The sequence below is a fragment of the Melozone crissalis genome, unplaced genomic scaffold, assembly GCF_028551555.1.
Source record: "Melozone crissalis strain CALT ecotype California unplaced genomic scaffold, PUWL_Pcris_2 ptg000006l_1, whole genome shotgun sequence".
NCBI lineage: Eukaryota > Metazoa > Chordata > Aves > Passeriformes > Passerellidae > Melozone > Melozone crissalis.
In genome coordinates this window covers 46,358,638-46,384,531 of record NW_026535784.1, presented here as the reverse complement: position 1 = coordinate 46,384,531, position 25,894 = coordinate 46,358,638, and the positions used below count along the sequence as shown (strand labels likewise).

At 38.7% G+C, this 25,894-nt stretch overlaps 1 protein-coding gene across 4 annotated transcripts in view; it reads left to right on the top strand.

Annotated features, from left to right (window-relative positions):
• The window catches only part of GRID2 (glutamate ionotropic receptor delta type subunit 2), a 671,892-nt gene that overhangs the window by 547,795 nt on the left and 98,203 nt on the right, over positions 1 to 25,894 (top strand). For all 4 annotated transcript variants that reach the window (XR_008484345.1, XM_054295276.1, XM_054295268.1 and 1 more), the window contains exons 11-12: positions 3,553 to 3,865; positions 23,024 to 23,162. Coding sequence is in view for 3 of the 4 variants with exons in the window: in XM_054295276.1 (XP_054151251.1) it covers positions 3,553 to 3,865; positions 23,024 to 23,162 (452 nt within the window). In the remaining variant the exon portion in view is untranslated. The remainder of the gene's footprint in view (positions 1 to 3,552; positions 3,866 to 23,023; positions 23,163 to 25,894) is intronic.

The following is a 25,894-nucleotide window of genomic DNA, read 5'->3' as shown; positions in this document are numbered from 1 at the left end:
TTCTTGATGATGAGCCACAGGAAGATTGCTTTCCATGTGTATGAGATGTGCTTGCTACAGCAGTAGCTTAGGGACATTTCAGGGATTTCTAGGCTTTGCTGATAAGCTGGTTCTGTGACACCAGTAGCAGTGCTATCAGACCCTTTAGGTCATTTCTTTTGGATTTTCTCATTCTGGTTATGTTGCTCTACAATGGCCTCAGGAGAACTGGTGCTAAGGAAGATAAATATAAATTTCTATGCAGGTCACACAGAGCAAAGTAATGCCCTCTGCTGTTTTTTCAATATGTTTCAGGAGTCAGAGTTTCATTCATGAGAAACGTGTAAGACATATGATGGTTTTTTGATTTTGGCACTGCAAAAACTTAGTGAGTGGAGAGCTATGCATGTTTATAATTCAGCTTGGCAGCTTTATATCTAAATATTGACATAATTGCGTGCATTTGCCTTTCTGTCTCAAAAGCACTAAGTGAACCTTTACTTCTTCAAACTGATGTCTTCTCTGATCCAATCTGACATGTTAATGACAAGCTTTTAATTTTTTTCATCTTCCAATTTTGAAACAAGATGACAGAATCTATATGTAATCAAGGATGCTCACTATCAGTAAATGAAGTATCAAGTGAAGCTTAAGCTTGGTTTTGTGCTAAAAGTGTGGTTTTCTGGGAAACTGGTGTTTATGATCCAATTTAGTAAGGATATGAGTTTACATATTTCAGTGCAGCTTTTTTTCTTTTTTTTTTTTTTTTTTGGAAACAGCTAAACACCAGAGTGCTAAAGAAGTCAGGATTTATCTCTCTCCTTTCTGTTTTTCATTTTACTACCTCTCAAGAAATAAAGACGTATGGAATCCCAGAATGGCTTAAAGATCATCTCATTCCAACCCCACTGCCATGGGCAGGACATCTTTCACTAGATCAGGTTGCTCAGAGCCCTTCCTTGAACACTTCCAGGGATGGGGCATCCACAGCTTCTCTGGGCATCCTGTTTCAGGGTCTCACCACTTTCACAGTAAAGAATTTCTTTCTAATATCTAATCTAAACCTTTCAGTTTGAAGACATCTCCCCCCCATCCTGTGACTCCAGGCCATTGAAAAAGATCTCTCTCCATCTTTCTTGTAGGCTCCCTTCAGGTACTGGAAGGCTGAAATTAGGTCACCTCAAAGCCTTAATTATATATGTAGCATATAAAGTAGCAAGACATAATTATAGCACAGTTGTTGCTGCAGTAGAACAAAGGAAATGCAACATTTCCATTAGCACAATGTTGTTCCACTGTCAAAATTGGTTGATAACTGAGGTGGAACCATAATTCTGGGGAATGTGGAGGGACTGCTTCCCAGAGATGCAGATTAGAAGGAGTATTTCCACAGATATCATGGTGTCTCATTTTTTTGCTTAATTCTCTTCAATCTATTTAATGGGAAAAAAATGTGTTTTGCTGTAAAAAGGGGGAGAAAAGCAGAAAATAATTCTGTTAGTCATACCGTCAACTCTTCTTTGGTTAAAGTATCTTCACTGATGTATGTTGCTTTTCAGTAGAGAATCTTTAATCATCTTACAGATTGCAATTTGAATGAGAAGCTCAATGATCTAGTATGAAGGGGAAGTATTTTAGTAAAATACTGATAATTAGTAACCCAGCTAACCTAATAAGCAGCAGCTGAGTCTAGGAGGTTTTATTTTTCCACCCCTGAATTCCTATTTTGCCTTTTGATACACATTCAGGGGGAAAGGCACACATCTATGCTATTCATTAAATGCAATCATAATTTCTCGTTTGACAACTATCAGACTTGTGTGTTTGTAAATTATTTTAAAAGCATATTTATGTTAACAGTAGTGGAAAACAATTCAAATGCTGGCTGGTTTGCATCTTGCTCATTGGAGCAAGGGCTTGACTGTCAGCAGGTGCTGTGAATCACTTGAGTCACTCATTGAGCAGAAGGTTTGTAGTGAGGGGATAGGGAGACTCGGATAACCTGAATGAGTCTTATCCATGGATAATTCTAATTACTGACTGAATTTTCTGCTGCCCATGGGCAAAGAGCAGTTGTATCATCACTCACAAAATTGTTAGGAAGGGACCTGAAGTGAATTCATGAAGCCATGCCTTCAGCTGTGCTCATCAGCACAGCTTCACTTATGACTCCAGAGAACTTAACACACAAATTAAAGCTGAAGCTCTAATTCATAGCTTTTAAGAAAATCAATATTTTCAAACCCTTTTTTTGTCCAAGTCATCAGGCTTCCAGCTGGGCTCTGCCACTTTCTCAATCCAGTGAACAATCAATATAAAGTAACATCATTTAAGCTGAAGTCTTAAGAGCACTGTGATTGTGCATTTGTGCCATGGGCTGCACAGTGCTTTGCACATCATATTAAAAGAGCCCAGCTGATTTACAAAATTTTCTAGTCAGTTTCAGCTGCTATGCCTTCCCACTCAATATTTCAAATCATATATCTAAGGAACTAGGAATCTCTGCCTTCTTTGGGCAAGAAGAAAGAAATTCAAGAGAGTTAATAAAATTTGACTGAGTACTTTCAAATTTTTGTGCTCTCATCACCCCCTTCCAAAGGATCACACACTTCTTTAGGCAGAACAAAAATGGATTAAATCAAGGTAGTACAAGTTTAAATATTTTAAGTACTCTTTTGTCATACTAAAACATCTAGAATTCACAGTCTTATTGCTCAGTCTTTGGGCTTTTAAAAATCGTATTCATATGCCTGCTTTAAATAACCTTTCTTGTTTTCAGTGAAGCTCTAATTGTACCTGTAAAAAGTACAGTAGCACCTGCTGTACTTGTGTCTCGTGTCCCTGGAGACCTCATACATACTGTGAAATACAATGATTAGATCAGGAAATGTTACTCATCCTCTTTTCATGTGAAATGTGTTCTTTAAATTACAAAAAAAAAGAAAAGAAATGGCACAAAGCAAGTCCAGGCTAGCTGCATGACAGATTGGCATTGCTGGAGGAATTGCTTGTCAGTAGGATACAGAGGAATTAATCGTAAAGGAACTGAGTACAGGATCTGCCCTTCTGCACTTCAGACTCTGTAGATAAAATGGATGTTTTATGGAATTTCAGGTGCTCCTAGGGTAGTAGCCCTTTGTCATGATCATCAAATCATGAAAATATTTTATAAATTTGGCTCTATCAGGCAACTAATTTCCTACGATTGGATCTGCACGAAATCTGACTTTTGCCACAATGCCAGCGATGGCTTTAATAAGCCAGGTTGACAGAAACGACCAAACATAGATTTCCTCCAGGTATTACCTGTGTTTGTAGTATTTTGATTTCTTGGAAAATAACAACAAGGAGAGCTGATGTGCCAGAGTCCACCAAGTGAGGTTTGCTTGCAGAAACCAAGACACATGGTTGATCTAGCCTCAGTCACCTCTCTGTGCTCACATGTATGAGGCTGAAGACCTCGGTCTTGGCATCTGATTCTCCCTAAGCTTAGGTGCTATAAATCACAGAGGAGCAAAGATCTTTTTTGTGCAGCTCCTGCTTATCCGTGTTGTGTTTTCCTCCTCCCCTCAGAGAGCTGACATTGGGATCTCTGCCCTCACCATCACCCCCGACAGGGAGAACGTGGTGGACTTCACGACGCGCTACATGGACTACTCGGTGGGCGTGCTGCTGCGCAAGGCAGAGAAGACAGTGGACATGTTTGCCTGCCTGGCCCCCTTCGACCTCTCCCTGTGGGCCTGCATTGCTGGCACGGTGCTCTTGGTGGGGCTCCTGGTCTACCTCTTGAACTGGCTCAACCCCCCGCGCCTTCAGATGGGATCCATGACCTCCACAACTCTCTACAACTCCATGTGGTTTGTCTATGGATCCTTCGTGCAGCAAGGTAAGAGACAGAGGGAGGCTCTGCCTCTGAGAGAAAACCTGCCTGTCCTCCCCATTGTGTAGAGACCTTCCTCTCCCCTGCCTCTCTCCCACAGCCCACAGGGAACTGGGAGCACTGGAAAGCCTTGTGCTGAAAGATTTTCTAGATATTTAGCTGCCCTATGTGGATCCCTGAAAATTTCAGAGCACTGCATGCCAGCTTGTGATTTGTTGTTTTGTTATTACAGAAAGGTGATTTTTCTCAGAGTCAAAAAAGATTTTTCTCTGCTCATCAGTTGCTGGAGAATTATTCAACATTAACAAGTGCTATGTTCTTACCCAGTCAGACAGAGAATTCCTGGATTTGGGGTTTGAACTAAGTTTAGACTAGTCAGCAGTGCTAAACAATCTTACTTTCCTCCCTCTTCTGATTTATTTCAATTTTCCTATCTAATATTTAGATTAAAGCTTCTCTGGCCTTCCTGATTGCTTTCTCAAACCCATCTAGCATCTGGTGTAGCCTAGGCTACTCCCCAATTCTGCTTATATTCCCAAGTCCTCCACAATGTTCCTCTTCTGGCATGGTTTTAACCATGCATCCTGAAGACATCAGAGACTGCAGATCTTGGCTGGGTATATACTGCTAGGGATTCTGGTCTACAAGCTGAGGTTGTAGAGCAAAGTGCAATAAGAAGACACACCTTAATAAAAGAGAAAAAGGGGATTTAGGCTCAAAAACAAAACAGAATGAATGACTTCTTGCTTATCCATGTAATCGTTCCTCAGTCACTGCTGGCACTGCAGGTACACCTGTTTTAATTTCACAGAGCATCTGCTGTACAAAGAGCCATGGCCACTACAGCCCCAAACTTGCAGACAGCTCTTTGTATTTTAACCTGAATGCGGATGGAACACTGTAGGTAAAGGTGTCATATTTACATAAAAATGGCAACATGTGATTTAGCATTACATTATTTATTTTCAAAACAATCAGATTATATCCATAAAAGCTAAAGGTATCCATCAAAATCAAGTATGAAACTCCTAGAATGGAAAAAAAAGCTAAAATAATGTCACTATCCAAAAAAACAGAAGAAAAGCTTAAGCTGAGACAGGGGTAATTTTAAACACATAAGCATAGAGACATTACTTCTAAAATTATCATTTGCATTGAGCAGATGGTCAGTTGAGGAGAGCTGAAGAGATAGTTTCAGGGATTTTGTGATTTTTTTTTTTCTAATAAATAAAACCTAAGACTTCAGAGTAGTTGAGACCTATGGAAGTTTTTGGAATGTATGTGGGTGGGTTTATAAAGCTCTCTTTCTGTCCAAAATATCCCCAGTGTAAGTGTTTAGCAAATCCAGCTGTGAGGGAGCAGCTGGTCTGTTACAGAATGAGACTCATTACATCAGTCTTCCTGTTAGGTTAGAACTTGAGAATTAGTTTCTTTACTGCATGAATGTGAGCCTGATTCCACACAGGTTTATCAGCCTGAGCATCCCTGCTGTACTCCCAACAGGAGCCCCTGAAAGCTTTCTAGGAGACTGCCCAGCTGAGGTTCAGAGGAGGCACAAGTGGTTTAACACACCTCAGTCTGAACAATTGTCCCCTGAGTTGTTTGCGCCGTGTTTCTCCAAGGAAGTCTGTATTTCATGAAATTTCCTAACTTATGGGTCCAGAGTAGTAGTCCACAAAGGAGTCCTTGGATAGATGCTCAGTTAGCTTAACAAAAAAATGGTTTTTTGACTAATCAATGAAAATGAGTGCTTAAGGAGGGCTTAGAGAGAAACCTTGAATTCAGCATGAAACTGGGGAAGAAGTTAGATATAAATAAGGAGGACCAGGTTGCAACAATACCAGAATTCAATAGGGAAAAAATAAAAGGGAATTTAAGCAGATCAGCATCCACTCCCTGTGGTAAGAGGTGTTGCACATGAGGTGCAGCTCAGTAAAACCTGCTGGTGGTGCAAAGCATCTGGGGCACCAAAACTGCTGTGTAATGTCAGAAAAAGAAATTCACAAAACTGGGAAGGTGGGAGGAATTAGTTACAGGGAGAGAGGGACACCTTACCACTCTACCATGTGAATTTTCAACACAACTCTATGGAATTCTCTAGAATAAAGTAAAATATTCACTTGGCTCCTAGTGAGTGAGGGAAAGCAACAGACATGTATCTATAGTTTTGCTCTCCTTCAAACAACAAGCAGAACTCTCGTGAAGTATATAGAAGGAAAAATGAAACATATTGAAAAGAATTTATACCAAAATACATCTACTTATTATTACTTATTTAAACCAAAATACACTTACTGACTGATATAAACATAAAGACTCAGAAGAACTCAGAAATTCAGTGCAGAAGAAAAAGAGATCCATTTATAATGCCAGCCTGTATTTCACATTCAATTTGAATATAACAAAAACTATATTAGCTGAAGCATTATTGTTTACTAATCCTTGTCAATACAGACATATAAAAATAATTTTCATTGACAGGATAACTGGCTATTGTGGTGATTTTGCCTCTGTTTTCATTCATCAGTTCTTCATTCAGCAGAAAAACTACAGCTTTTATTTGTTTTGGAATAGTAAATCTGTTGCTATTAATTCTGATTGGCAAATCTTAAGTGTAGCAGCATGGGGCATTTCAAATACTGTCAAGTTCACTTAAGAAATCTTTCAGCAGCGATTTAAAGCATGACAAGGTACTCATTTCTCTTATCAAAACATAGAGCCAAAGATGCTTTTATGCCCTGTGCTGACAGAAACAAAGCAGCTTGAACCAAAGATTGCTTGTGCTTTGGTAGTTTTGGATTCTTTGTTTGGGGCTAACAAGTTATTTGTGGCATCATCATCTTTCTTTTCTCTGGACAGAGGAAAAATTTGCAAGCATGCAGAGTGGCTTCAGACCTGCCATGGCTCTGAAGAGAGCCCTCTGCTGCAAAAATACAACTCACTCTTTAAGGAAACTCATAACCTATTATGATTGAAACAAAGAGCTCGTTCCTTCTGGAATAGTTAAAAACTTGGGAGATTTTAGCAAGTAGCTTTAGTTCACTGTGTCCCTTTTCCAAATGCTATTAACCAATTTTAGCCTTTTCCAATTTTTGAAGCACCAAAGAAAGATACTGTGTCATTGTCTATAGACAAAAGTCAACACAGATCAATCCAATGGTTTTTAAGGCAGGTCTATAATTACTGTCACAATCAGTTAGAAAATTTAGATCTTTTTAGTTGCTTTCTTAAAGCTAGACTAAAACTTAATGTGACTGCTACTTGTGTCACTTAAATTTAGGTCTTGAACTTGGCTTTCACTTTCTTAACTCCATATTTCAGTGACCACTCTAGGCACCATTTTGAGAGTGGTAATATGAAGCTATATTTTAAGTTTCCCTTTTTATTTGATGTTCATTCGTTATTGAGATCAGCCAAAATAGTTTAAATTATTTTTTAAGACATATGAGCATAAAGCTGCAATATACAATTAGTATACAATTAGTATAAAAATGTATACTAATTGTAGTATACAATTAGTATAAAAATGCAAAGGGAGTTCTTTGCATTCTGTGCTCAAGCCCTTCATTATAAAAATAAAAAAAGAAAAAGGGCAGCAGTACACTGAAATGCTTTGGCTTCCCACCCAATATACCCCTTGAATTTGCAATATACTGTGACCACTAAGAGACTTTTAGGTGATCTTAGTCATGCTGCTGTGGATTATATTAAAAGCAAATGCTTCTGACTCTGAAGTCAAAATTCAGGCATGAGTAGTTAAGATAATATCTGTTGTCTCTGAGTTGTCTATTCATCTAAAGCTGAAGCAAATTCATAGATTCAGACTGTGGAAGATTGCAGTTGTGTTGAAATTTGGTGTCATGGCTTCTGAATTTGTTCTTTTCCTTTTGCTCATCCTAGAAAATTGAGTGACTAAAGCTCCTCATTTTGCTCATTTTGAGTATTACCTTTGACAACTGGACAGAAATCTGGCTTTAGGCAGCCCTGCTTTGGGACAAGGGACAAGAAAGGGACAAGAGTCTGAGTGATGTATGAATAATGATATATTTTGTAGACTTTGCTCAGCTTTTGTGCTACTCCATACAACCTGCTCTTTAGCCATGGTATTGTTGGTGCTCCCTCAAATTTTCCACTTATTAGAATTTGCCAGTATAGGGAACCTGCCATATGAGCTCTCAGAGAAGAAATTTGGGGGTTCTAAAAACTTTAATAAAATCTTCATTGAGATCAGCTGAATCAAGTTGCTGCAACAGTCTGATGACTTTTATACTTGCTGAGAACCTAGTTTAATCTCCTGAAGGTTTTCTATTAGCTTCCTATTAGGGGCTCTTGTTACAAAACGCTCTAGGGAGCACTCTGCTCTCACCCGTACTGGAGAAAATCAATGATTTAAGAAACAGGAGTTCAAGATCTAGAGTTGCTGCCAACCCTTTTTGTATAATAGATCAGTTTTTGAGACAGCTGAAATGCTGCATAATTTTTTACCAAGGTCTTGCAGAAGGATCTTTTTGGGGGTTTTGTTTTGAAGGCAGCCTCTCAAATTTTGCTTCAGTGATGATCTAACTTAGTATAATAGATTTCAACTGAATGTTGAAAAAATAATGAAGTTAGAGAAAGCTACAATGTTTTGTGTTTTATATGAAAGGCACCATAAAAGACTTAGTCTCTATCTTATCACACTCTGCTCATTTCACTTTGAATTTTTCTGTAAGAGAAGATATTTCTCGATTGGCCTGGCAGGATTTTAGATTATGCAGGTAAAGATGCAAGGCTCTGTTTTGTTTGTGTTTGTTTGGTTTTTTTGCTATAGTAAAAAATATCTTTTAAATGGCTGAATCATTCAAGACTTAATCACTTCTTAGTGATTGCAAGAAAACAAACATTCATTATAGTTTTATAAATAGAATTTGACCATAGGATAATGAGTGTTTGAAGTATTAGCTGCAAAAATATAATTTTCTTCAGAGATCTTAATCCACTTGCTTAACCTAGAAAAGTTATGAAATGGATGATGTTAAAGCACCACTGGTGGGCCATTTTTATCCCCTTATATTTGTTTAAAATGCTGGTCACAACTGGAGGTTTTGATTGGTCATCAGTGGTGTCAGTAATGGCCAATTATGCTGATAATACCTGGCAAATGAGCAAATCTCACTGTTTGCCTTGTGTAAATTACATTTCATAGGAGCAATAAAACAGCCTCCAAGCTTCAGCACTTCAAAGTCATTATAATACTTCTCCGATGGTTAAAGCTGCTCAGAATTCTCAGTCTTCTTCCTGGTATTACCACCCAAGGTGTGATATAATCCTCCTGAAATGCGCTGCCTGGAGTCTGCTGTTGCTTAATAAATTAGTCCGTCTTGCTTATCTCACTCTTGGCATGTCCCTATCAGCAGGAAACCCTTATGCTGTAGCAACATCCTTTCTTAGTGACATTTTCTCTTAATTAACTGTACAACAATCAAATATTTAATATTCAGAGGAAGAGTCTAGAATCATTCTGGAAAAATTCTGTTAGAAATTAATTATATCTTCACATATGATATTTAGTGGTGAAACCTGATTTATTGGGGGGGGAGGGGGTATGTTTAGAAATACAATAAAAGACGCAGTAAAAAGTAAAGACTTTAGGACTGGTACCTAGTTCCTAATTTGGTTTGTGCACCTGATCTGCTGGCTGACCACAGAAACATTATTTAATATCTTCGCTATCAGCCCTTAGTTTTAAAATGGATATGTTACCCATCTTCCTTCATAAAAACATGTTTTATACCTTCTGATAGAAGGCAAAACTTAAATGCCAGTCTCATGAATTAACAATTTTAATTGCTCTTGAAGCTAATGCCAGTCTTGACATATTCATGTAGCAAGGGAAACAGACTTTCTGAGCCTAAAATGCACAGCACTGAGCTGGGAAAATGAAAATTCAGATACTAAACATGTTGGAAAACAAACTATATACACCAAATCATTATATTTGTGGCATGATAGTTCCACCTCAAAGTGTGACCCCCAAAATTTTCATGTCATTTTGATTAAATCTGGGCTGGTGCATCAGTAAGTGTATTTACCTTCATAAAGTCACCTCTCTGAAATGGGGACTGCAGCCCTGTGGTACCCAAGCTCCTTTTGCATGTCTCAGTGGTTTGGCCAGCCTTCTTGACAGCATCCCAAATTGTACATTTGGCAATTGTGTCCTGTGTCTCAAAAGTATTTGGAAACCACAAGTGGTCACTGGAACTGACAGTGGGCCCTGAGAGTTGTTGTTGTGTAGGAAGTACACTTTATAAGCCTCGATGTAGCTTTATGTCCTTTCAGAGGTTTATTTGATTGTCTCTTTTTGAGACTGTAGCTCCATGGAATAACCATACTCCAACTAAAATGTTCAGTAGTGTGAGCATTTGTTTGCAGCAGTGTGATATCACTGGTGTGAAACTACCAGGGGATATGCTTGGATTTTCTCTAATTTGAAGTTAAGATTCAGGCAGTTCTCAGAGGCATCTTAAATAATGCATTTCTACATCTCTGCACATGGTTGCTTGAGTAGTAGCACTGGGTACATGAGGCAGTCTGTTTAGAGATTTTTTCTGATATTCCATCTGTGAGGAGATGGAGAATGAATGGCAGTGTGAAAGCCCAAAAACCACCTTAATTGCCTAGGACTGGCTCTGATTGACTGTGAAAAGGTAATGTCTATCTGGCTGTAGTGTAAACCCTGACAAAGACCAAGTGAGGGAAAGGAAAGTAGTATTGGATGTCATGGCATCTGTCCATCATTCTGGGTTCTTTCTAAAACATCCTAAGGTGAATATTTTCCTCAGAACAGTTTCTTTAGTTGTAATTTCTAATATTGCTACAAACTGTAACTGGGTAAATAATGAATAAATTCGATTCAGATTAGGCAACCAATTTTGACTTTTCAGGGTTCACCTGTGTATAATATACATTTAATTGAGGAAACAAGGAAGAACCATTTAGTCAGGAACTGAATGTTTTTTGTGTGGAGGAACAATGTAACATCTTTTATCTTCAAAGATGTTTAGAAGCTGAAGGGGCAAGTCTTACTTGTCCTGCTATTTCATCTTCCTGCACATGAGTTTACAGTTAAATTGACAACTTCAGCTGTTTAAGGTAGGAAGGAAGTGAGAAATGAGTTTTAGCCTTACTCCCCCTCTGCTTGGGATGCCAACAGTTTCACCCTCAAACTGCTCAGCCTTTTTCAGCTGAGGCCACCCAAGGCTCCAGACAAACATGGGGTTTTAGAGGGAACCCACGGGAGTTTTCTGTTGCTTTTCTGCCCTGTGAGGAGTCCCTCCTCTGCAACAGCTGTGCCATCGCTGCATCCACCCATGCAGAGCCACTTCACAACATCAACTGGTGGGTAGGTGCCAGGAAAATTGCCTGAAAGCTGTAAAGACAGGAGTAGCAGAGGTTTTCAAGCTGCTGGCAGAAAGTCTCCCTTCCTCAGCAGCTGAGGGTTTTTTCTTCAGACCTCTTGTAATTCTGAAGTGTTTATAAAAGGAGTAGACCTCTAATAGAGAAAGGAAACAAAAAATGCTATCAAATTATTTTTTTAACTATCCTGTTCCTTTCTCTGATTCTTGAGCTGAAGGATGAGTCTCAGCATATATGATAGAATGAGGCCTGTGGGGGGGTTTGTTTGCATTTTTTTTAATCCAGTCAACTTCCCAGCATGCAAATTAAGGGGATTACCTTCATTATAGCAGCATTCTGTTGTAGGAATCTCCTGCTGCTTAAGTTTTATCCTTCCACTGTCAGTAGTGGAGGGAGAGATCTTAAAGTAGGACTTCACCTTTTCAGTGTTTTTGAAGTTAGTGAGATGGGGCTGGGTTAAAAATGTGCTATACCAGGCAAAGGGGAGATGAAGGAACATGGGTGGCTTTGACTGAAGCCCCACACTAGGACAGAGTCAGGGTAGGGATGAATGGGGAAAGAAAGTCATCTGCAAACAGGCTGTGAAGGAGCAGTGATAATAAATCTGTTGAGTGGGGTGTTCGTTGTTCATGCCCAGATGTACTTGCTAATGGAACATTTTTAGCCATAAGCATGTACCTCATTCTTGCAATGGCTTCTTTTATTTCTGTATCTCCAAAGAGGAAAATCCTCACTATCCTGTAAAGTCACCTTTGAAGTCGCTTCTCACTTCTGAAAAACCTGAGTTGTGATCTTAAGCAGGATGATAGCTGATTTGCTGTGAAAACCAGGTTATTCCATTTTCAAACATAAGCATTCATATTAGTGATTTTCATCAATAAATGACATTTTATAGCATTTTTCTCTGTGAAACTAAAAAGGATGAGGGTTTCATTCTGTCCTCTGTTCACTGTCATAATACTACATTAGGTCATTTGAGTTTTACAGATCACTTTGATAACAACATTGCAGGGTGTACCTGAAGTGGAATTTTAGTCTAAATTTTAAAATGTGTTATTTAGGAACATAATTAGAGCTCCTACACTGGTGATGATTGAATTCTGTAAGGTTAGGAGTTCATTGCAGAGAAGCATTCTGAAAATTAAAGGGTAACTAGAAATAGTGACAGGAAAACTGAACTAAGGATCTGAGATGCCTGTGATTCACTTTTCTCTGAAGTAGTCAGGGGTCACTCTGTTCTGAGGGATGCTTGGAAAACTTGGAAGAACAGATTTATAACAGATCATAATTCTTTAAAAATTCAAGCAAAACCATAGTTTGTAGTTTGTAATCCTTTTTTAAATTCCCTTCACCCCCTAAAATCTTGAGTCACAGAATCATATAGAGGTAGAAAGATTATGGGGAAAACTACTTATCAAAAGATGTGAGGGCTTTACTGGAACAAGTGTTTGTCCTTATGGTCACACTGCATTGTTTTGTGCTTTGCTTGGTTCACAGTTGCTCAGTTTCAGCCAAAGGGGACTCTCTCCCTCATATTCATAACGCGCTCTCTGACAGGCTCTTCACTAAAGCCACGCTTTAATACCTCGTTAATGGCATTGTTTAGCTTAATGTTAATTTTACATACAGATGGTCTGTTTTCAGTCCATTGTGCACAGTTTTCTCTGCTGTCCCTGAAGGTGCTACATGCAACCCTGTCAGCAGTGTGCAGAAAGACCCCACTAAGCAAACTGTACGTGACGGTAACACACACATCATCTCCTCAGCCACTTATGAATATGCACCAGAGATTATAATTGTGGCTGATTGCTTGAGGCTTCACAGCATTTGGATCCAGCCATTAGTAATTGAGAGATTTGGTCTCAGCATCTCTTGAAATCTGATCTAAACGTTGCCAGTGTGCAAGGTTATTTGTTAAGATCCAGTGCCAACATCCTCTAAAATAATAGCAAGCATATATCACTTTGATGCCTTCCCAGTGGCTGCAAATAGCACCTTTACACAGGCATGCAATCAAGAGCCATCTTAAAAGCACAAATCTCATCACAGCACTCCTGAAGAGCATCCCCAGAGGCTCCCTGTGTTTCTTGAAAATGCCCATTGAGCTCTAATCTGTGTTCTTCTCTGTGTGTGTTTATTAATAATTATATTCTGTGCTGGGCTATGTTTTGAAAGTGGCAACAAAGAATTATCTGATCAGAGGTGGGTTTTTTTGTTTTGTTTTTTTGCAAAGAGCTGTTAGTAAAATTGCTAGGCCTTTTGCACAGTTATTTATGATTATGTAATTGAATGGTCCTATATTTGGTAACCCCAAAATTAAGTTTAAACCCTGCTAAGTCTTCTAATAAACCAATGCACTTCAGCAGCATTAATACAGTATAGTTTGGCCAACTGATTCATGAGAGGTGGACTGCAAGCCTCAGTTCCAATGTGGTCACAGTACCAGGTGTCAAAAGATAGATTTTCAAATATCTAGACTTGTAGTATAAGACTAGTAATAATTAATCTAAGGGCTCCCAGTAACTCAGCAAATACTAGTGGATGCCTCCATTTTCATTTTAGCTGCAGTCATTGCTCCTCTTTTGTAATGGCAGCAGAAGAGTTAAACAAAATATACTTTCTGATATATTTTCCAGAACTTTTAGAAGCGCTGTAAAGGCTACTCATGCCCTCTCTCTCTGATAATGTTGCACAAGTCAATGCAATGTATTGGCACTATAATAATGCACACTAATGTTTGTAACGTTTTCTTTTATCTCTTGTGAACTTCGATTTGCAGTTGAAAGTATATTTTGCTAATTCCACAGAAAGACAGAAAGTGACCAATGCAAAACTGTTAATATCTGAAATAAGTCATTAAGCTTGTGGGTCTAGGCCTAGAAGCCAGGAATTGATTCCTATAGGTCTTGAAGATTGATCTTGTAAATACTACATAATAGGAATGAAAATCTGATCAATGTCTGTAATTAAAGCATCACAGACACCAGGAGAAGCTAGAGCCCAGCCATTTGCTGAATGGTGATACAAAACATCTCCCTTCCCAACTTTTGCATTATTGCCACCATTTCAGCAAGATGGGTGGAAAAGATTTATTGTTGTGAAGAGAATTATAAATATACTGTAACTAATATGTTATGCTAACATCACTTTAATCAGGTAATTATTAAAGGACTGTTTGGCCTTTAAGGACATTGATTTAATGGGAATTAATTTAATGATTGAACACTGTTTGTGTAACATTATCATTGCTAGTGATGCAGAAAATTGGAATCTCAGCTCAGCTGAAAAGAGTTTAGACTTTTTATTATCACATTAGATACTATTCTACTCCAATGTAGTTATTAGACCTTTTTTATACTTTCAGTATATATTTAAATGTTTGGAGTTTATCTAAAAATTTCTGAATAGAAAAAATAAGTTAAAACTTTTGTCATTGTACTGCTCTCCTTTTTGATGGAGGCTTGAATTTCTGTTTAAAATAGCCTTTTAGAAAGTCTATTCAATTTTGGGTTTGACTTGCTATTGCTTCTCCCATAAAATAAATTTCCTCCATTTTCATTCTCTGCTTTCTTCTCTGCAAACCTGATGATTTTTATTTTTTTTTTATGAGGAATAGAGTTTAGCTTATGGAAAAGTTTTGCAGCTTAAAGACACAGCAGCTTTTAAAAGTAGCAGCAGAGCACAGTTCTATCTAGATTATTCTGAGGCTGAATCCTGCACTGTCTAGTCACAGTTTAGCAGAAATGGTGAGCATTATAAAAGGAGTGTGATCAATACCTGGGGATTAAGACAGAGTTAAAGCTGACCTTTATAGTTGCAGCTCCCACTTACCTAAAGGTATGTTGTCTCTGGATGCCCTCCTTGGTTTGCCCTCAGGAGTGCTATTGTCACAAATTATTTTTCATCTTCATGGTGCCTCTAACTACTGTTGTATATAAATTGGACCCAGGGAGAAAAGGGTAGTAGTGTAGTGAAGTGGTGCATCTGACAGGCTGCTGCAAACAGATGCGTTTTCTAACAAAATTTTACTCAAGGATGTCTGACAGTTCCTGCTGTACCTTGGCAGAATTTTCCAAGGGAGCCCAGTGGCCAAATTATTAGTCCTCTCTTACTGGAATGAAGCTGTTACAGTAGACACAGCAAGTTGGGCAGGCTGGTATTTGAAGACAGATAGAAAAATAGTTTGGTAATAGACACAGCAGAGACTTAAACTTACAAACACAGTGGGTTACTAATCCAGTACAGAGCAATGCTGTAGTGGGCTGAAATGCTTTGCACTGGGTAGCACTGACCCTTTCCTTGATGCTAGAGGAATTTCTAGCTTCAGAGAGGATATTTTCAAGGAATGTGACTGAAGAATCTGTATTTTAAGCAAAATATTTTGTGAGCAGACATTTCACCAACCTTTTGGATATTTGTCCATCAGGTTGTATGTCAAGGCCCAGATTTATGAGATGGGTTCCCTGGGCTGTAACTTGATGAGGGTTTTTGTGGCACTGCCACAGGTCCTTGATTAGTCCCAGCATTGGAAATCTCAGCATGAGTAATCTTTCCCTATTAATGAGAAAACAGAGCTGAGCAATGAGCCTTAGTGTGTGAGTCAAGTGCCAAAGGCACATCCAAACAGATACACAGCAGCGGCAAATGGAGGGGTTTCAGAGGGAGTTTTCAAGACATGAGATGTAGCTTGGAGGTGATTGCTGGCCAGCAGTGACAGAGGGTGACAAGGTAGCACGGCCATCTCTCTCTCAGACTGGAGCTGGCTCGTGCCTGGCCTCCTTGGTAGAGGGCTGGGGAAGCCTCCATCTGCCTCCACAAGGCTATGCACACACCCTCAGGTTAGCTGGACTCCACTCCTTCACAGATTTCAGATACCTAGCAGTGATTTGAAATAAGCCTGAAGGAGAGGAATGATGGTTTCGGATTTTCTGCCTGTCACATAAAGGGGGAAAATAAATGAGGGGAGCTTTCTTTTGTGCATCGTTGCTTCCCTTCTGGGAGTGCAGTGAGGGCAGTGCTTCCCACCCAGCTGAAGGAAAACAATCTTCCAGGGAGAAAACGTAATGAGATTAGTCAGGGGATCATTACGCTAACAACAACAAATGGCAAGAGGCAGTGATTGTTTAGTTCAGAAATAAGATGTTAAGGGGTGAAAAAATTAATCAGAGCACCAAAGGACAAAGTGAACACATTCTTTAATTGCCTATAGACCAGCAGGAGAAATCTGAATAGTAAACAAGAGCAGTTAGACTCAGAAATACAGAGTTGATCTTCATGTTGTTTCTGAAATCTAGTAGGAGCAATTGGAAATACTGAAAGTCAGATGGAAATGGTGGGTAGAAGGCAAAGAAGGTATCACTATGTCACAATGGATTAGGTATTTCAGAGGTTGAGAACTTGGAAAGAACTGATCTTGATTTTTTTCTGTGACTGTGTGCTGATGGCTGGAGCACAAAATGAGATGGGAGACAGTGCCTGCTGCAGGCCACCCAGTCACACTGGAGTGGAGCATGGCTGGCTCCTGTACAGCATCTCTGTGATGCATAAGGGGAAATGTGAGGTGTAAGAGGGGCAGTCAGGCTGAGTGGTGTGTGTTTCAAGCCTCCAGCTGCCCATGCTGAAGTATCTGGAATGCACAGGTAGAGCATATTGAAAGGAAAAGGAGCAGAAAGTGTTAAACACTACAAATTTCAGCGAAAAAATTATGTGGGGAGAAAGTGTACACAGAGGTGAGGCAGAGCTGAGAACAGGAAGGAGGGCACTGAAAACTTCATTAGGAGATATAGATACCTTAATGACATTGTGCATTAGGTGAAGGTAATACTATTCAAAGTCATTATTCTAGAAAGGCAACAAATATTTCTCTTATGTGCTTGTGAAAAAAAAAAAAAGCCCATTAAATTCTTTCTGTGTAGTGGAGGTTAAGTGGTAGCTACTATATAGCTACTACTATAACACAGTTTCAAATCAGCAAATTCAAACAAATTTCATCCAAGCGTTTTTGAGCGTTTACTGTGTAGCTTCCAGGATTTCTGTTTGCTGACATGAGTCTTAGAACACTGGCCAGGTTTTAGAAAGATGACCAAAAAATGTATTGTAAACTTAAAGACCAAGCTGAACCTTCAATCCAAGTTTTTCTTTCATCTTAATATCTGGATGTAACGAGATGAAAGACTTAACAAATATAAAGAGACATTTAACAATTTCAAAAGATATAACCATTTAAAAAGTCTATGCATGACTCTTACTATTTTATTATAGTAAAATAGTAGCTTATAAATAGCTTTATTATAAACTAAGAAAGCTTTATCTTTGTGATCTGGTGTAGACTTCTATAATTGCTTTGGTAAATAAAAATAAATTTGGGTTCTTTCCCATCCTACTACTTCCAATGAAATCAAAGAACTGTTCCTAATATATTTGGAGTTTTTCACAGTATAGTAATAATACGTAGATGCAGTGCTGTCTTGTTAGGGAGTAAAGACCTGAAGAAATGTTTGATGTGTGAAGCAAAATATCTGAATGTCTCTTTTTACATATAATTTTTGGGCTTTAAATCACTATATTTTAATACAAACCAAGTGCTACAGGAGGAGCAGGTGGTGTGGTGAGTAAAAACTCTAGCTGGCTCTCAAACTTCTCCATACCTCGTAAGGTCTGGCTGCCAGCCCTGCCTCATGATCAGTTCCTTCTCCACTCTCAAACCCCTGAAATCTGCCAATATGTGCAAGGATAGCAAGTTCAGCCACTGATTTCAAGCCTATTTGGGAGGCATTACCAATTCAAGGAGTTGTATTCTCCTGTGGAATAATTTGTCGTGCCTGCTGTGGTCAGTGGGTGTTAACTTCAGCACAAAATGGAATATTACAAGCTCAGGTTATGGCATGCCAGCTTAAATGTTATGGATGAACATAAGCAAAGTTCAAGGAAGAATGGAAAAGAATAGACCAAAAAAATGAAAATAAGGGAAGAAAAATTCATGATGAGAAATTTCCTGACAACTTCCAAGCTGCATTTATTTCACAGCTGGTAGAAATAGGTATGGGCTTCATTGACTGTAAAATTTTTTTTTGTCCTATACTGAATTGAACATTTCCAATTGAAATAGGTGAGATTTTATATTATCAGGAAAGTTTTTAACAGAACAATGGCAATAGCTAATGCTCTGAAAGGTTCTGCCTTTGAAGAGTTCTGCTTTGCAGAGTTTTACAAAGATCACAGAGCTCAGTCAAACTTCAGGTTTTGTTTCTAGTGCAATAAAAAAGTGGAAATATAAAATACCTTTTCCTCTTTGTTAATACAAACTACTTCCCTCACATGCACTCTCTATTAATGTCCCCCTCACAAAGAATACAGAAGACATGCATTGATCTAAACTGTTTGCAACAGGCATCTGCACCTCTTTATTTATGGAAATTGCAGATGCACAGCATAATTGATGTGACTGTTCTAACAGGCTAAAGGCTAAACTGCAGCCAGCTCCCAAGTCCTTTGTGCTTTTTTACCAAAGGCTAGTAATTCACTGAATGTGGACAGAATTTTTGTAGGAAAAAGCAGAATCAAAATCTGTCCCCAGATAACCCACCCTATTATTTCTTCACCTTCCTTTTCCAAGCACAGTTGAGATTCTTGCTTTTAATTTTGATGGCATTACAGTTCCTCAACAAAGCAGTCACAATTAACGTATTTTTCATGGTTCTTTAAATTAGCTGGAAAACTCCTTACACAGAAGCTCAAATCACTGCAGTTTTTCTTCAGGCAAACAATTGACAGATCCCTGAAGACAAGATGTCTGGAAAAAGAGCCTATGCATTTTGAATTCTTCAAATTCAATCCAGAATTATAAAATATCAAGATCTTACCATGCTGTGATCCTGAATTTCCCTATTTTGCCTGTTTGTCCTGTGTTTTCATTCTTCCTTCTTGCCTATACTCCTCTGGTGATTTTTGATGTGAAGAAACCTTTAAACTAAATACTAATGAGGGAAAATAATTTTTTTAAAGTAAAAATATGTGTGTTAATGCTATAGTTTCACATTTTGTCCTCTAAGTTGGGTTTTACCTTGGTATTTAAGTCTGTCATAATTATGCATATTATTTTTTGCATTATCAGGATGATGCATTATTTTTCCTGCCTTCTATTTAGCTTGAAGCACTTGGAAAGAAACGAGAATAAACAGAAATTTATAAGATAAGTTGCAGTCTAAGCCTGTCATCTGAAGTAGGCCAGCATTAAAATGGTCCAGGATTGATGAAGGAGAGCTGCATTAGATGAATGAGGGAGGACTAAAAGTAATTTCTTTCACTGTGACTTCTACAGCAATTCAACTTTTTCAGAAAACTCCCAATAAGATTGATTTTTTTTAGTTCAGTTTACTCTGGAAAATATCTGTCCCTTCCTGCACATGAAGATTTTAAAGGCAGATTACATTTTTCTAAGTGATTTTAGCACCCATTACATGTCAGATGAATTATTCTGGGAGCTGCAGCCACAACGTAGGTGATGTAGAGGTAGTGGAATTTTTTGCTGCCTTATACCCTTCTGCAGGTGTATTGGAAAGGCCACAGTAAATGATAATATAGCCTCTGTAGTCCTTTGAGATGTCTTTTAATGTGACAAAGCAACTCCTGGATTGCTGTCTTCTATGATTTCCATTGGTTTCATGAGTGGGGCTCAGTACTTTTAAGCACTGCTCATCATGCCCCAAGAGCAGCAGTGTTTTTACTGTGACCACAACCACTGTGCTGGCCTCCACTGATGAACTTTGCTATAGGAGTGAGATGTCATAGAACTGTGGTCATCAACATGGGTCTGCATTGCACAGGTGGCCCCCTTTGCCATTAGGGGTCACTAAGCTTTGCAGGTGTGATATGAAAGACAGCAACAGGCAAAGATTTGTTCCATCTTTTTGGCTCCCTCCTGCTTTATGCTGCATGTGTAACATCTTGTAACTGGAACATGGCATGATCCATAAAGGTGTCAGCGCATCTGAAACTCATCCTAGGTCTGGGAAAGCAGAGCTCAGGGAGGTTTGCATGCCTGTCCCTCCTGCACACTAATTTAAAGTAGAGTTTAGTATCTTTTAGGTCTGTGGCTGTCTGTCCTGGTAATGTTAATGGAAAAGCCGTGATTGTTGCTCTCCTGAGTGACTAGGTACTCTTCTGCACTGAGAAAATGTGGATTGGGACTCAAAGAAAACTTCAGAAATTTTTGTCCCCAGAAACAAAACTGGGGAGAATTAAGAGGTTTCTTAAGGTGAACTGTCATGGTGCAGGAAGTGTTTTAGCAAGGAGTAAAATGGAACAAGACTGTGTCACTTTAAGTCTCCTAATAGATGCCAAAGAAATGGTACCATGGCAGTAAAAGATCTCCTTTGGTTTTTTGTTTCTTTTCTTCTTTTACTGGGAAAGGTGGAGTATGCTGCCTATACTGCTTTAAAAAAAATCATGCACTTAGGCTCTTGTGGTTTCAGCCCTGCTTTAGAAATGGTGGTTTAAGAAGCCTCAGAACAAAAATTTTTAGAGGAGTGAGGAATTATTTTGATATGTGTTTATTGTACATGTACTTCAATACAAGCTTTGTCCTCAAGCTTCATTTATTGACTGCTGGTATACAAGGAACAACTGTGAATTAGGAACAAAGATTCACAAACATCAGGATGAAGTAAAAGCACTTGGGCTAGCCAGCATTCATGGGTTTTAAAGTCTATTTTTAACGTGGGACGGAAAAGGAAGAAGTAAAAGTGAATAGTGGGGAAAACTTTATCAAAGTATGGGAAAGCTGTGTGGACAGTAGGGAATGCTGTGGCTGAGAGATCTTTAGTGGCTTTTGTGTTCAGTTGATGCACAGCATCCTCGCTTGAACCAGAAGGCAGGTGTATGACTTTCAATGGTCCTCTCTCTTCTGACATTTAATTTCAATTAAAAAATGTGAGAATTTCGGAGTTTTACTCATTAAGCTGAAAAATGCAAGGATATCCAAAATATCATTGGTTTCTTCTCAATCCCACTAGCCATTCCAATTAAGTTTGAGGATTATCTGCAGGGATTGGCACCTGAAAGTTAAAAGGACAAACAGCCTTTTCTGATAAATGGATATAATTGCTCTTTTCATTGTATTGAAAAATCATTTTTTAATTAAGTATTTAAAAGACATTGCAAAACTGTTGTAAAGTAGAAATACTCTGTTAAAAGTAATTAAAAATTCATGCAGCAGACAAACCCAAATCTTCAGATGTTGAGGTTAATGTTCATCTTTGATAATCCTTAGACTGAAATGATATCTCCCAGTCTGATCAATAGATTATTATTTCAGATGATTACTTGGCATGTTGGAAATAAAAGAAAACTTGTTTCCAGATGTTTAGGTCTAAGAGCTTCTGTCTGTCACTTCTGGAATTCTCAAAAGGCAAAGGATTTGAGTGTTTATATACCAAAAGTATAAGTGAATGGAGTCAATTATTATTTCATATACAGCACAATTCCACATCACTGATGCAGGACAAAACTTTCAAATTGGTATGGCAATGCAGAGTCCCCAGTGGTTTTTATAGGTAAGAAGAATTCTGAATAAAGCAGTAAGAGCATCCTTAATAGACAACACTGATTAAACACTGCATTTCTGTACATAAGTGAAAATTATTTGTTCTTGGAATGGGAATAATTCTAATTTGTATTCCCTTACACCTACTTGCTGTGGAAACATTAAGGAGTTTTTACTAAGTACAAAACAAACTATCCACAGATGGTTGAATTGGTAACAATTGCTTTTGCAAATCCCAGACATTGTACCATCATAAGATTTTTCCTAGGAGAAACCTACCTCAAAAACAATATCAATTTCTCAAACTGCTGAGTGTAGAGGCAGAGGAAAAGGGTGAGCATCTTGAGCAGTTGACTGTGGGTGTTTGCTGTGTTCACCTATCCCCCCTTAGTTACTTGTAGCTGTGACAAAACATACTGCAGACAAAAGGGGGATTTAAAAAAATAGCATTTTCCTCCATCTAAAAATCTGATATTTCTCTATTTTTTTAAGAGAAAGAGCTCTTGCAAATACTCCAAACTAGTGTGTTTTGGGGCAGGTGTTTGAATAAAAACTGCTGCTTTTCATGGCTTGCATTTCTCGACTCTTGTCGCACAATCGATGGCCTGCAGCTCATCCTGGGAGGTTTAATTGCTGCTCATGTTCTGTTTACCTGGCAGTTGGATTTTAAAGGAAAGCAACTAGAGGAATACAAAACAATGTTTGCTTTCTTCTTAAATACGTGTGATTTTTTTTCCCTGTGTGTCCAAGTTCACTTGCAGCAAGTTGTACAAATACATACGGTTATCACGAGCATCTGCCTGCCTACAGAACTGTGAAAAGTAATTGTGGTTTGATGGGATTTTTTGACTTTACGTTCCCCAGAATGAAAGAAAAACTTAATTAAGGTTTGTAGATAAGATCTCTAAGGAAAGAACATTGTAAGATTTTCCTTTGGCTGCTTTTGTTCTGAGATGTAGAAGTCTATTTCCATTACTGGACAGGATTGGCAGATGAACTGCAATTAAAGGCACAATAGCAAAAGAGATTAAACACAGGAATGACAACTGACAGTGTGGGCTTCCTTCAGTGCTTTTCCTTGCAGCTCCCAATCCTGCTCAGTTCACTGAAGCACCAGGCTTTAATGGACTGCTTTAAGCTGTTAACCTTGGGGTCCAGTTATCCTGAGCGATGCACGAGCATTCCTCTGCCAAATGAAAATTCTTGCTTTTCCTTCTTCCCCACAGGAGGAGAGGTTCCATACACAACCCTGGCAACCCGACTGATGATGGGAGCCTGGTGGCTTTTTGCTTTGATTGTCATCTCCTCCTACACGGCCAACCTAGCAGCTTTCCTCACCATCACACGCATTGAGAACTCCATCCAGTAAGTTGATAAAGAATGATTCAAGGGAAAGGAGGGCGAACATAAATATACATGTAGAGGGGTATAAATGTTCTACTTAAATGTGAGAACAGGAATAAATGTTTATCTTCCTTGAGAAGTAGTTGGAAAGTTAGAAAAATAACAATATACTGTGAGAGACTGTCGGTCTCCCTGGAGACACTTTGTTTTTAGGATTGGAATTGTTGGCCTCTAGCAGATGCTTTTCCCTGTGGCAGACATACATATGTATGTTTGCACACATACATATTTTGAGAGAGGCAATTGAGTTTGAGATGACCACACAGTGTCAGTGTTTGAAATAGGAAAGTATAAATTGCTGCTGCTTTGCATTGTGCATTCCACAATGCTTGCATTCTAACACTGGTCAGGAAGACCTCAATGCTTTTTCAATGTATGGGGAGCTCAGAGCTGATTTCACCCATTCTTGCCAAAGTAGAGATGTGTTAACAGCAACAACCAGTAATAAACTCACTGGTTTAGGAGCCCCTCTTTGCTCCTGCTCCCAGGAGCCCTCTTACTACATAAGCAGATCATGTGGCTCTCTTTTTCCTGTGTATTTGTTTCGTTTGCTTCATGCCTCCCAAAAAACAATGTCCTGGTCTTCTCCTGTCCCTTTTATGGTGAACTCTTTCTGTCACACCTTCCAGTCTTTTTCTGAAGATCATGTCATCTTTCCATACCACAGGAGCCTTTCTAGGTCTCCTATCCTCTCTCTCTGCCCTTTTGTACTCCAATATCCTCTCCTTCACCTAGGATACTGAGTTATCCTCGCTCCCATTGCTCCAGTGATAACCTTCACCTTCAAATGCTCACTCCTGGGTCAAAGCACAGACTAGAAAATACAGGGAAGCATTAGCTAGCCAAGCACTGTGAGGGACAGCTGGCCATTTTTTCATAGCAGATTAATCTTGAGCCTACAAGTCTGAGAAAGTTTGTAAGAGTGACAAAATTACCCTTTCTTATATATCCTTCTTTGCAAAAATCTCAGAGTGACTTTAAAGAAGAGAGGCACATTTCACTGTGTTTCTTCCTCCAGAAAGGTAAGAACTTGACCTTCAAGTCAGGCTCAATGCTGACCTTAGGGAAAATTCCGTTTTCCCAGCCCAGTCACTGATCCAAGTCCCTGGCTTGTGTGTATCATCACCTAAGGTCCTTCTGCCTCTAGTTCAGCTGCTTTCAAAATCTCTCTGAAATTCCCCTTGAGGCAGTGAGCCACTGTCACAGACTGAGCAGGGGGAGCCTTGGCCTCCTGTGAGTTCACAGGTCAGGATCAAGCATCGCTGTGTGCCAGCAGTCACTCTGCTCACACAAAGGTACTTCTTCTCTGGGTGAGGATTTTCTGTGAGCTAAAACCAATCCAGGCTTTCACACAGGCTGGCAAACCTCTTCAATAGCAGACAAGTTTCATTTGCAATTGAAGCCCAAGCTGGACCCAAGGGCAGAATCAGCACTTAACTTTGAGTGCATGGTTATGTCCTGACCCTTGGGTAGAGGGAGAACTTGGTGTTCCATGGACCAAATTGCCCAGGCTTTGCAAGTCCTTACACTCCAAATTGGAAATCTTCTGTGGTTGTTATCCTTCCTTTCTGAGGTAACAGCCTCACCACTTTCATCTATTAGAGGGCTCCATACTCTAAGACAGAGATATATAAAATAGACTAAAGTCATGAGGAAATGAGAAAATTACTCCCCTGATACAGTTGTATTGCAAGTTCAATCAAGTTACCTTTTCTTTTTTGTGTGTTCTGAATAACAGATTTTGGTATTTTGACACAATCCAACCATTTGACTCCATAGCTTCAATTATAATCCCTTCAAAATTTGGATAGGAGTAAAATGATATTCCGTGTCAATGTTTGTCAGCATTGATCTTGATATTTTGAGGGAAGTTGATTTTTTATTTTTTTTAAGTTTTAAACAATTTAAATTTGACTAAGGACTATGAAGAAACAACATGGGAATTTATATAAGCAGAATAAATTATAATGTTATAGTCACTTATTCATTTTGTCCCTAGAAGAATGAAATATGCTTCTGCATTCTGCTTTGAAATCATGTCCCTTCTAGTTTTGAAGTAGTCAAGAAAAATGTTCAAATTACTGTGACAAATCTCTGTGTTTTCTTATGATGTGCAAAAAAGAATGAAATGTACCCAAACTATAATTTAATACATCTTCATATTTTTCTTGCAGTTTATTATGATGTCACTAGAAAAGCCTCAGTGGAATTTTGAGGTTATTATGTACAGTTGGGATTACATTGGTCTTTGTGCTGTATTATTTATGGGCAGAGTCACTGAAAATGTTTTATTCAGTAGAAAATGTTGCAGCTGGAAAGCTCCTGGAATAAAAGAACAGACATCTTTCAACAGCACTTCCAGCTCAAAAATAGAGTAATTAGATGTGTTTAGTATCCACTAGGGAATGAAGTTATCCTAACTATGGTGTGAGTATAAAACTTCGGTTTACAAAACTGCCAAAATTGGAACTTAAACCAGCACATAAGAGAGATGAGGTTTGTTTATCATGCTGAATTACTGCAAAGTGGAAAACATGAATAAGCAATAAAGAAGAAAAGCTGATGCTTCTTTTTTTCCTTTTTTCTTTTTTTTTTTTTTAACAGTTCAAATTGTACCTTGGGGAGCCTTCAAGGCCAGAATGGAAATGAGTATAAGCATTAAAAAAAATAATCCCGATTCTGCTGGTAGTGCT